Source organism: Spodoptera frugiperda, chromosome 4, assembly GCF_023101765.2.
Source record: "Spodoptera frugiperda isolate SF20-4 chromosome 4, AGI-APGP_CSIRO_Sfru_2.0, whole genome shotgun sequence".
NCBI lineage: Eukaryota > Metazoa > Arthropoda > Insecta > Lepidoptera > Noctuidae > Spodoptera > Spodoptera frugiperda.
In genome coordinates, this window is record NC_064215.1 from 6,076,756 (window position 1) to 6,089,955 (window position 13,200).

The following is a 13,200-nucleotide window of genomic DNA, read 5'->3' on the forward strand; positions in this document are numbered from 1 at the left end:
CATCTTTTTTTTAGTGGAAAAATCATCCAATCGCTTTTCCCGCCTTGGCTAAAGCGAGAGAGTTTAAGTCTCTTACTGACTAAAAACCGCCCCGCTCCTATTCCTGCTCGGAGCCGGAACTCCGGTAACCCAGCTCCGGATACTTTAGTATACCTGGAATAAAATCGGAAACCTAGCTGTCACACCCAGCGAGGATATTTAATTACATTAGCTACAATTTTTAACCTATAATTTTTATCTACCTATATATTTATCAAGTATACCTAGATACCTATCTAATATTATATCTAAGTTACAAATCATACACAATCACACGTGTCAACAGGTTTAAATTCAAGTATGGGCTTTAACAAAAAAAATGCAATTAAATGTAATAACAGATTTCTAAGTATGTTATTCATATCGTTATAGTTGTATAACAGTCAGTTGTACTCGTATGTGTCATATGATTCAATTACAACAGTTACAAGGCTGAGACACCAATTGTGGCACATAGTAAATAAGTGCAGTTCTTTAATAACTCGTTGTAAAAATATATGTGGACTAAGCTTGAGTATAGTAATGTTGTTGGTTCATTCCGTTCATATTTCGCTTTTAAAGTTAGATACGAAAATAAATAAGTAACATAACATACTCATATTTAGTTTCATATAAAAACAATTAACATTTGTTTTTCCTAAATTACTTTCAGTTTATCCACATACTTTTGTCTGTTGATGTTGTTGTTTTGTCTAAAAATACCAGTTTTGGAGACAAAAGGTAATCTAGACTAATGAATAAAATTGGACTGTCTATTATAGTATAGAAATAGCCGTTGTTTACTGCATGCGTATGCGTATATACACCCAAAACACATATTTTTTTATTTTTTGTCTGTCTGTTTGTACCAGGTAATCTTTGAATTGGCTCGATCGATTTTGACGGGACTTTAGGACTTTTTACTGTCAGATAGTTGATGTACTAAGAAGTAAGTGAGGCTCCTTTTTTTGGAAAAACATTTTAACTAAAAAAATCACAAATTCTGCCAGAAGTTCTACGCGGGCAAAGTCGCGGGCAACAGCTTGTATTCTATATAAGGCAGAGCATTTGTTTATACTTAATTCTTGATACAAATTAACGTTACAATCGCGATACTCTTACAATGAAATCTTAAACGACTTGCAAGGCGAAACTAGTATATCAATTCGCTTCACTCGAAAATGCACTTAATACACATGTGTGCCTATTCAAAAACTTTTCAAAGTCATCTTATTATACTAGGTCTATTTTTGGCACTGTTCTAGCATGAAGTCTTTATTTCAATTCAAATTGAATAATGATCCACCTTGATCCTTCAGTTTATTCATTATTGTAACTAACTTGTTTTACCTCTTCGCAAATGAATGATATCATTAATACTATGTAAAGTAGTACACCTAAAGAGGATGGATTATTTTACCGTTTTTAAGTTTTATGTAAGGCTTTGAATAGGGTATCCATAGTATTTTATTGTATAAGCCGGTAAACGAGCTGACGAATCACCTGATGGTAAGCAATCGCCGCCGCCCATAGACACCCGAAACACCAGAGGCGTTACCACTTATAACGCCTCTGGTGTTTCGTTGCCGACCTTTTGGAGGTTAGGAATTTAAGGTTGTTGGGGAATTGGGGATTGGGAAGGAGGGTAATTGGGCCTCCGGTAACCACACTCACACAACGAAACATAACGCAAGCGTTGTTTCATGTCGGTTTTCTGTGAGGCCGTGGTATCACTCCGGTCAAGCCGGCCCATTCGTGCCTAAGCATGGTTCCCCCACACTTAAGCATAGCTCTCCCACACTTTAAACTATCCAAGTCAGCTTAACTTGTAATCCCGTATATTTGCCCTTACGACAATCGAAGTCTGTCACACATCAAAAGATTCGACATCCTGTATGAAGAGGATTAAAATATCATTCAAACTCAGACATAGAATGTTAACAGATCTAGTGTCAGAAATGTGCAGTCGGTATGTAAGGTCTTCAATTATCGCGACTTCACGTAGATATTAAAGCTCTAGTGACACGGTTTTTACGAAATGTTGTTTATTTATTAGATAAAAAACTCAGGGTTAGCTATAAATTATCTGGCTGCTACATTTGATATGTTTGTTTGTATTTTATATTAGTATTAAGATACAATAACAGATGTACCCTATTTATCTTCTAGATTAAGACACCACGCTTTTTAACTCCAAAACCAAAAGAGTAGATAGAAGGAACATACATGCGTAATGTGACAATTTTTACCAATTAAGAATATCCACTATTTGCTGGTTTTTTTTCCCCGCTCTAAGATTTTCCACTGTGACGTGGATGCATTAACAAACCTACAAGTTCACATACACGTGACATCCAGACCCGAAACAACAATCTGTAGATCACACAAACAGTTGCTGCGTGCGGGAATCAAACTCGCTACACGTTGGAGGCAGTCTATTAACAGTGCAGTTAACTAAATTGAGTCTATTCCCAACAACGTCAATTTATACTCCTACCCAATTCAATGGGTCTGAAATGCAGTATTGCCTTTCATAGCTCAAAGTTCCGCTTCACAAAACCCGCTAATCCTGTTTTCGTTTTAGGCAGCTCTTAATTTATCTAGCTAGGCGAGTAACAATTCATATGGACTTGTAAATTATCTGCATTAAATTTAACCAGTCTAAATGCGTCATGGTATCTTGTTTATTAGTTAATATTATGTTAATGCGACAAACAAAATACATACATGGATATGACATTACACTTTTCAATTCCATAATTGGCAGATCAAATTAGTAGTTTTAATTTGTAACATATAAGGATTATACAGTAAAAAACTTAAATCTATATTGACTTTCCCCAAATGGGTATCGAACTAAGAATTACATGTTCAATAGACCAGCATTATTTTGTATTACGAATTATTTTTGCTGAATCGTCTTCATCGTCATCAACAGCCAATTCAATTTGAATCTTAATCACCACGCTTCCTCAATGCAGGTTGCTGAATGAAAACATCTCTATTATAATTAACCATCATTTCCTTGTTTATTTTTATTTATTTAACCTAAGTATATGAGGGCAATAAAATTAACATATATAATTATATCAAACTGTTATTAACTAAGTAGGCAAGCCTTTATAGCTTCCTATCATATTTTATTAGTTTTTAACATAAACAACACGTTCTTGTAATATTTCTTAAAGTATATAATTAATTAGTATGATACGGATAAGTATAATTTAAATGTGTTATCTTATAATTAAAGGCTTCTCAAATTGATAAACTGTTTGATGAACGACATATTCTCTTTATTTGGTGAAGCGTATCTATTATTTAAATATTCTGTTTTGTAAATTAGTCTCTGTTAACTAGAACACAATTCAATAGATGACATTCAATTGAAGAGGTGAAAACCATCCAATATCTCTTCCGCCTTGTACGAGGCGAGTAGTGTCAGACTCTTATTGACTAAAAAGCACTCCCATCCTACTCCTGCTTTTCGAATCGGAACCCCGGTAACCCGCTAGGTAGTCCGCAACTCCGGAACAATACAAAAACGGACGTTCTTAGGTTTGTCTTTGAAAAATATTATTTCATGAGTCCATTTAAGTTTGATCTAGTAAGTAGTAGTCTAAATGATAGATGAAAATTTATACAACTAAAATTTACCTGACATTAATAACGTAGTTTATTGTTACCCTAAACACCATAAGTTATTCATAAATATGATTTACAATTCATTACTGCAACTAAACCCAAGTAAAACGAAAACCTAACTTGAAACTCATGTAGGCAGCGGTAATTGACACTATCTATACTTGTAAGAGATAATTAAGCGTTGTCATGGTGATATGAAATGATAACGAGTCAGCTGACCGACCATATAACAGTGTCATTGAAAACGCCCTGCCCTCCTTTGCTCAACAAGCGAGTAGGCAATTTTCATGTATGGACAAATAAATTTTAGTCAACCTATATTAACTAAGTTTGTAGTACGCTCTACACAACTTGATACTTTGATTGTCACTTACAACCTTCGTCTTTAATTATTTTCGAGCATTACTCGAAAAATAAATCGATCGTCGTCTAAAACAATCAAGCGTACCCGGTCACTTTCGAGCGTTACTCAAAATGATCAAGTGTCCTCAAAAACAATCGAACATCCTCAAAACAATTGAGCGATATCGATCGGGTTCGAGCGTACATGATCTCTTTCGGGCATTAGTCGATCATTTTCGAGCGTTACTCGAAAACTACTATTTGTAGTAGTTTTTTGTAAACCTTCCCCCAACCTCTTAAATGGAAGCCGCGTGGAAAAGCTAGTCATCATAATAATATCAATCGAAACTTCATACACACCAATTGCTTTCAAGAAACCAACCACAATTAATTGTGAAATTATAAAAAAGAAACAAAATAACAAAGAAAATACGAGTATGAATGAGTATCAAAACTACTTATACCGTTGCTAGTGTATGAACATAACGTACGTTTCAAATTAAAAATACATCTAACTGAACTACCAAGTGTTCGAAGTACCGTTAGATCGATAGATTTTAACCATAACATTTAACTTATACTTTATTTAACTTGAACCAACTAAAGTGATCATTTTTAATGGTGTTTTTACACAGATCGCTGAATAATTTTATAATAACTATCGTGAGACATACGAAATTAACTAAAAATCACGGTTTACTCACGTAAATTAATGGAGAAAAGACGTCGGACGAAGAACGTACGTTGCTAATGAAGAAGATTCCTTCTGTGACTCAAAACTAGTAGAGCTTTTCTCCATTAATGTATGTGAGTAAACCGTGATTTTTAGTTAAGATCTTGTTGTTAAATAAGTTTGTTTTGTTACTATATGCAATAAAGATAACGATTAGGACTACTTCCAATTAAAGGCCTTTTTTCCAACAGACGGGAAAAGGCCAACAACGCATCTTGTAACTTCTTTAGTGTTATGGGTATCCATGGGTAGCGCTAATCGCTTACCATCAGGCGATCCATCTACTCGTTTACCTCGATGCAATGTTAGACTAAGCAATGTTAGGTAAAAATAGTGTTAGACTTCCATGGAAAAGCAATCTAGAACTCAATTTATAGAAGTCCTATCTAGAACTGACTGTGAACTACGACAGATATACCTTTCCTAGTAACTAGTAACACTTCTATTTTCCGTTTGTAAATAGATCTATATTTAAATTTCCTAGAATTCAGCTTTAGTTTTCAAGTGTGAAACCTTAAAAAGTCACGTTCATAGAAACTCACAATGGGTAAGATGGCGAACTGTCGTCATTACTGATATTGATTTCAAACTAAGTATAAAGTACCTACAGGAAATTCTCGGAATACCAGATCTGTAACAAAAAAGCATATCTATAAAAGTTTTAAGGCATGCCTCTTGCATTTATAATACAATGTCGATGAAGCGAAAGAGGTGTGTAAAAATCGTAGGAATTGGCGTTCCATTGTCTCATTGAGTTCCTTTAGATTATGGCATAGAACTAAGCTTTATCCTTTCGAATAAGTAATGATAAGTATTTTTATCTATACTTAAGAGCTATAAATAAGTTTGACTGACTTCAATTTCAATATCAAAGAACTTTCCTGAAGGTTTTTCTAGAAATAGTCAAAACTAAATCAAATAACTACTCAATCAATTTTAAATCAAACGTGTAACATGTTAATAAAACCTAAAACCATAAAATGTGGTCGTAAATCACTATTAAACTTTTCAATTCTGTTACACTCGACAAATAAATACAATCATAAATCCAATTGGCAGCCGATCCAAATGATACTTAATTGAAATTTATAACTCTTACACAATTTGAAAATTAATACTATACCATAATATTTAAACACGCTTTTAAATACATATTATTAGCTTACAATGAAAACCATACCTAGACATATCCTTTTTTCATTTTGAAAAGTACCTAATCTTTCGTATTTAGTTACCAATTCTCTGTTTCGCATCTGATTTATTTTGTGATGACGTAATATTCAGACAATGTTACTAATAAGTTCAGTTATAATAATGAAACCAGACTGGAAGTAACTGTCCAGTACTAATTTGAAAGGGTCGTTACGAAATACCTAATCCAGTTAGGTCTACTGAAATATTTAGGTAAGTACTAAGACTTTTAACAATTAAGGTGTAACTTTAATGGCGAAAAATTGATGTACATACTAATGTTTTTTGTGTTGTTTTAAATTTGGTTTTTAAATGAAATTAATAGATCCCTTTTCTGCGGTCTGTACTTTATGTTGTAAGCTACGAATGACCTAGGCCCAGGCTATGGGTAGGGTTAGACGGATTTGGCCGAGCCATGTGTCTATGAGGTATATAAGCAACAGTTAACGGGCCCTTAGTCACATTCGCTCCTACATCCTCCTTCTTCACTACTACGGAAAACCCCCATCCCTTCAAAATGTACAAGCTGGTAAGACTTGAGTTTTTATCAAATCAATTCACACACCCTTTGCACCCCTTATCTTATCCCTGATATAAAGATTTTTTCATAGATTTTCTGTTTACATAGATAGGGCTAACAATTATCATCGATTCGGTAAAATCAAACAAAACGATAGTGAGGATGCACCAATTCAATCTAAAAACGCATTTTAAAGTCTAATCTGAAATGATTCAGTCAGTAGATAGATTCAGTAGAAGCCCAGAAACAAAACGTTAATTAACTCGGAAAATACATAAGTATCCTGTCGCTAGGATATACCTATGTACTTGAATTGTCCTCCAAACACGTCCAGTGTCCATGAATCAGCCAGCTTTTATAGTTTTTGCCATTTTTTTGTTGGCTGACATTCTCTGCAACGCCAACGACCGGGCGAGGTCGGTTCAGTTGCCACCCGGTACTTCCACCGCCACACTTTTTACTTACAAATTCGTTAATCAGTGCAAATAGCTCAGCTCAATACAATATTATGTCAATGTTCCTTCCAAAAACGACCATGACAAAATTTATTCCTATCATAAACTGATGGATTAAATTATACCTAAGAACCTGTGCGCAAAAACTTTATACTATCGAAAATTACACTCAAATTGAGTAGTATTAAGTCTTATATTTATTTGTACTTTTTTAAACTGGTTGTCCAATTAAAGTCGTTTATAATGGGCGGGTGTATGTTATCTTTATATGATTTACGTATGACGTTATTTAATTATTGTGTGGACTCGATTTATTAGGATACTTCTTTGAATATGCGTTCTGATATCGTTAATCGAGTAGGTACTCGTATAAAATGATAGGATCATAATAATAGGTTTGTGGATCACGCTGATGTATTTTATAAATTAAATTAATTTAATTTTTTGTCCCATCCGCTGAGAAACTGCGTGATAATTGCTTGTTTGTAATATTAACTTGTTAATTTGTTACATGTTTTGATTTAATATAATGATGTGCATGCAATTTAGCTATGATTGTCTTTTATTGTTCTAGTTTCTGCTTTAGATTGCTTTAATTAGTTTCATGTAATTTTTGACAAAATTAGATAACATATTTTTGGATGGCTGTGGCGTTTTTACTCTTTGCAATTTTATTTATTAATAATAAGTACCTAGATCTTAGAAATCTAATTTGTTTCCAACTATATGTAAATTAAAAAAACAATATACTTACAAATTAAAGCGGAAATATGTCTTAAATTATAAATTGAAATTTAGGAACTAATTTTAATACAAAGACAGAAAAAATATATTAACAAAAGAAATAACAACCACAAAATTCGATTCGCCCAATTCAATACGCATTGTTCACACGATATGTTAACTACATTTGCAAATTATTATATTTCCTTGAGCAAAATTTGTTCCTAAATGTTTTATATCACGGTCTAACAATTAAAGAGAATTATTTCCTGTCCAGCTGTACTTTATTCATTAAAAATATGCAAAAAGATATTAATTCAGTTCTACTAGTTACAATAAATAAATCTACATACTAAAAGTAAATTACAATAAAAAAGGATAAGGGCACACAAGGTTTCTATGTGATGTGTTTATACGTATTTGTATCTTCGTAAACACACCCACGACACAGAAGAAAGTCCTATTGTAGGACAATACGCAACATCACGCCTTTTATCCCCGAAGGGGTAGGCAGAGGTGCACATTACGGCACGTAATGCACGTTGGGAGAACTTTCTATGTAAAAAATAAATAGTTTATGTGTCAAAGAATTTATCCATATCACTGTCATCAAAGAACGTTTCCATAAGATTAACAGCATTGGCATGTTAGCGGGACTTAGAACAGGGTAGGTATTATTCGATTAAAGTCTGATACTCCTTCTTACTTAACCCAGGGTGGGAGATGCCGTACCTGTAGCTACTATCTTGCGAGGACTAGCCTAAAAATAGCATTGGGCGTTGTATGGCATACAGCTGTATTACATCACTCATATCGATGTCAAGAACTAATAGTCAATGGTAGTAATTATGACGACCGGTCTAGATCGCTCGTGATCTAGATATGCCATCAATGTGTCCTCCTACTCATGCCCTTCGCACACTTAGAGCGATATTAGTGCTTGGAATTAGTTTAATGGTTTTGTATGGTGTTATGTTTTCAAGGTTGTTGAATATTGTGCCAGCCAAATTTGAAAAAGTTATTTATGTAGGCGGTATTATTGAAAATTTTGTACTGTAATGCTTCCTTTCGATTTTTACTAGTTTATGAATATAAAGTAGTCTTTAATTGTTTTTGAGTAGCTTCAATTTCACGATGTTTTTTTTCTTTTCTTTTTCTCTTATTAACATTTTCCCCGACAGGCAGTGGAACTATTAAACAATTAATAATAAAGGAGAACAATAATAAATGAGGTTATATAAGAATATTATAATCGGGGAATTGTTTCTGCTGAGCATATGCGAGGCGCGTGAGAGGGCCACAATAGACTGGACAATGGGCCCTCATTACGTGTTACCACGTGATCTTTGTTCAGCCCATTCAGGCTATTGGGCCTATTCAGTTTGGCTTCAGCTCCCTTTACCAAGTTCTCAAAGGAAACAATTATCTTTCGTTGTTGTAACTGTTTCTACTACATTTTTGCTCGATGTGAATTGTTTCATTGTAGCCGCAACGTAATCTATTGTGAACGCATAGCTATTTCTAATTTGATTACAATAAGGTATCGGTGTAATTGTAGAATAAATTATTATTTAATATAATTTGTACAGAGTTATGTGCCGTATATCGAGGTAGAGACATATTGAAATATTTAGCTAGACATTAGTCCAATTATAGTTTTGCAACTGCCATTCTTTAACTATCTATACATATAATAAAATCGTAGAAAAGTGCTGTCTGTACATTGAAAATAAAAATAAAAAAAATAGCAGGGGTTATTGTTATGTCGATGTCGAACCCAAAAATGTAATTAACTTTTTTTTTGTCTGTTTGTCTGTTTGTCTGTTTGTCTGTTTGTCTGTTTGTCTGTTCGTCTGTGCGCGCTAATCTCAGAAACGGCTGATCCGAGTTGGATGCGGTTTTCACGAATATATTGTGGGATGCTTAAATTTACATTTAGTGTTTGTTTCATGTCAATCGGTTCATAAATAAAAAAGTTATGTCAAATTAAAGAATCACGTCGAACATTCTATGCTTATACCATTAATCTCCGCAACTATTTGACGGATTTGGTTGAAATTTGGTACAGATATAGTTTAGAACCTTAGAAAGGACATAGATATATTTTTATTTCAAAAATCAAAAAATAAAAATAAGAAATAAATTATTTATAAATAATTCTATGTCGATCGTTACACGACTTCGGTTCATGTTATTGTTTTAATTTATCGAAAAAAAGTAAATAAATAGTAAAAAGGTATGCATAATAAAACATTTAGTACAAAGAAAATGCTCTAACGGAGTATAGATAATTCTATGTCGATCGTTACACGACTTCGGTTCATGTTATTGTTTTAATTCATCGAAAAAAGTAAATAAATAGTAAAAAGGTATGAAAAAAATAATATCAATATAATTAAACTTTTAGTACAAAGAAAATGCCCGAACGGAGTATAAATAAATAATCCAAGTTGTCTTTATCCTCGATAGATGGCGTTGGGATCGAAATAGATCGCGCTATGGTTTCGTTACATTCATTTGGTTGGGTATCGGCCGAGCGCTTCGGTACTATCGTAGAAAAAGTGTATTATCAGTCGTATGATTATTTGTCTGTAGTGGTCCTGCTGTTTCGTATATTCTAAATTGGTTTCGTTGTATTTGTCAATTAATAAGTTTATTTGTTGGGTTTTCCTGGTTTTTTGGTTAAACTATTTAACGTAGGTTTAGTTTGATATCGATTATTAGTAGTTACTGTAGTTAGTTTTTTTAATAAAATTGTAAGTCAAATTTATTAATTAATTAGATAGATTAGATTTAAGTCGTTTCTTTTAAATTATTTAGTTTAAGCTTGGTTATTATAGCATAGAGGATAGGTTGTAATATAGTTTCTTTTTTAATTGTTATAAATTCGTAATTCGTAGCTTTCTTTAGTTTTAAGTTAGTTTAAGTCCGTTTTTAAACTATTTTTTCAATGCCCTAAGTGAGTATACATCTATTAAATTCAAACGCAGAGCTCATTATGTTGATTTTTGAAGAGTTCCCTGGAATATCTTCCACATCTCATTTTTGAAGAGATCCCGCGAGATCGGGAACTATGTGGTTAAAACCAAAAATTTGCCGGAAGTCACTATTCCACGCGAACGAAGTCGCGGGCAAAAGCTAGTATTTAATATACAAACACAAAGTCACGTTGTTTATTCTCCGAATGACTAGGCAATCGTTATCAAGCAAGTACGAGTGCGGATGCAGTAGCAGGAGTCCTTAAAGAGTATATATTACTTACTTTTCGCTCATCTCATTATTAACTGAGCTATTACTATAATTTCCAGGTCGTCTTCTCCGCTCTGCTGGCCGTTGCCGCCGCCGCTCCCGGCTACTACGGAGGCTACGCTGCGCCCATCGCTGCGGCTCCCATCGCCGCTGGCTGGGGCCACGGTATCGTCAGCGCGCCCATCTACAGCGCTCCCGTAGTTAAGGCCGCCGTACCTGTAGCTACTTCTTACGCTAACACTGTTAAGGTAAGCAATATATGTATATAAAAACAAACTATATGCATTAGTAAATATAATGGTAAGTATATACGCTTACACAATACTCTGCTAATCACTACGCGAGTCTAATTTATTTTACTATGTTATTTGCTAACTGTTACTGTCAAGTTAGTATTAGTAGTGTTAGTTGTTACTTTAAGGAAAAGAGATCTTATTTCCTTTAATATTCTAATCTAACTTAACCTTTTATACATTTATTTTCATCCAGCATATATTTGAGCGCGTTGATGTCTTTTAAACTGCATAAATTATTTTATCGTTATGTCTACGATGAAGAGATATTGACTAGATTAAACCAGTTCGTTGAGTTGAAGCCATCGTATTTGAGAAGTACATATTTATTAATATGCGCAATATTCTCTACATATCGTCATACAATAATTTCAGATACAATAAGTATCTACCAACGGTTTGTATAAAAATCGAAAAATGTTGATGTTGTGTTACAGATCTTTAATTATAATTTCCATATACTTCCAGGTGGCGTCCCCTGCATTAGTAGCTGCCCACGCTCCCATCGTAGCTGCGCACGCGCCGATCGTGGCCGCTCCCGCCTATGCCCACGGCTGGTGAACACACAGTTAAGGCCAACTACACCCAGGCCAGACCATCCAGGCCTATTCCCGGATAGTGCAACAGTCAACATCTACTCTTATATATTTATTAGTAAATAGAACATAAGATCATTCGTCATGTTTGATTGGAGCAAAAATCTAGCTCTGACACGAGTTGGAAAGTTGTGCCATGTTTGGAATTTTATTAAAAGTGCAGTAAATTTTTATATTTTTGTCTTTTTCTATTTCTATTAACGTTCATTAATATACCAAAATATATTAAGCCAGATAAGCTCAAGCACTTATTCAGACTAAAAATAAAAATAGTAGAATCAAAAATAGTTCTAGTACTTGTTATATAAACAACTAATTCTATTAATATTTTTTACAACGATCGATTAAGTCAGTCTCTATTAAATTGGTTCCAATCTTGTCAACCACTAATCATACGCTGGCGCAGTCGATACAAAGGAGCCGATATCGAGAATAACCGGTCCGATTAAAACTTTAGTCTGGCAATGTTTGCGTACAGACTATTTTAATCAGTACTTATTTGTCAATGAAAAGGTCACTTATTTTTTGTGCACTATAAGGTGCTAGTTTTAGTTTCACCAAATATGTGTTTTTTTATCAATTACTAAACTACGTAATAAATGTCAATGTAGTAGATAAAAAACCAGAAATTCTAATCTAATATTATAGTCGTAACGAATAAAAAAAAATTAAAGCTTTTGTCTAATCAAGCCATGAACACCTCGAAAGGAACGAGAAGAACTGTTGAAACTGTTGATTATTTTTATGTAATAGTTAATTTTATGTATGAGTATTACGGTACAATGTTTTCCCTTGCTGGGATATTCCTCTCTTTTAACTTTGATATCAAATATGAACTAAGAAAACTGCATTATCATACAAGACAAGTTTAAACTTTAATGGCTTTTGGTGGCCATATGAATAATCCAGTATTCTTTAATTTATATGAAAAATAAATAAAAACGTAGAGTTTTATCACACAAGCTTGACGCAGGTGACACTTTTGACCAATGAGGCAGTCGAGATAACTGAATGCCTTCTTATAATTGTATGGAGCGAGTACTTTGGGCTCGGGCAGTAGATACGGTTGCCGTATATGGCGCGTCAGATTCCGCATGCCACTTCATGCGTAATGTCAGCCAGTTAACACTGTGGAACGTATATCAATAGAGCTGTTGTTAAGTGTGATTATGAATTAAAAACAGTGATACTACGGTACTTGTTATTTAGGTAACAAACGATTAAAAGCATCAGGTATTGGATACGAGTCGAGTTGACGCGCGTTTTTGATAACATTTCTATCTTATTGGCATATTACGAATATAGGGTTTAAAACAATTCTACTTAAACAATAATTCAATAAGTGCGAGGAAGAGTAATGTTTTCTAGTTACTGAAAACAAAAATGGACAATTAGAGTTAGATTATTTTTCATTAATTACTTTTAAATGCTTTGAGCT

General features: G+C 33.7%; 1 protein-coding gene across 1 annotated transcript; it reads left to right on the forward strand.

The window, feature by feature from the left end:
- Nucleotides 1-6,334: 6,334 nt before the first annotated feature.
- Nucleotides 6,335-11,937, forward strand: LOC118272670 (cuticle protein 70, isoforms A and B-like). The gene is made up of 3 exons (XM_035589298.2): nt 6,335-6,455; nt 10,933-11,121; nt 11,635-11,937. The coding sequence occupies exons 1-3, from the start codon at nt 6,444-6,446 to the stop codon at nt 11,725-11,727; spliced, it is 294 nt and encodes a 97-aa protein (XP_035445191.1). The 5' UTR covers nt 6,335-6,443; the 3' UTR covers nt 11,728-11,937.
- The last annotated feature ends 1,263 nt before the right edge of the window (nt 11,938-13,200 follow it).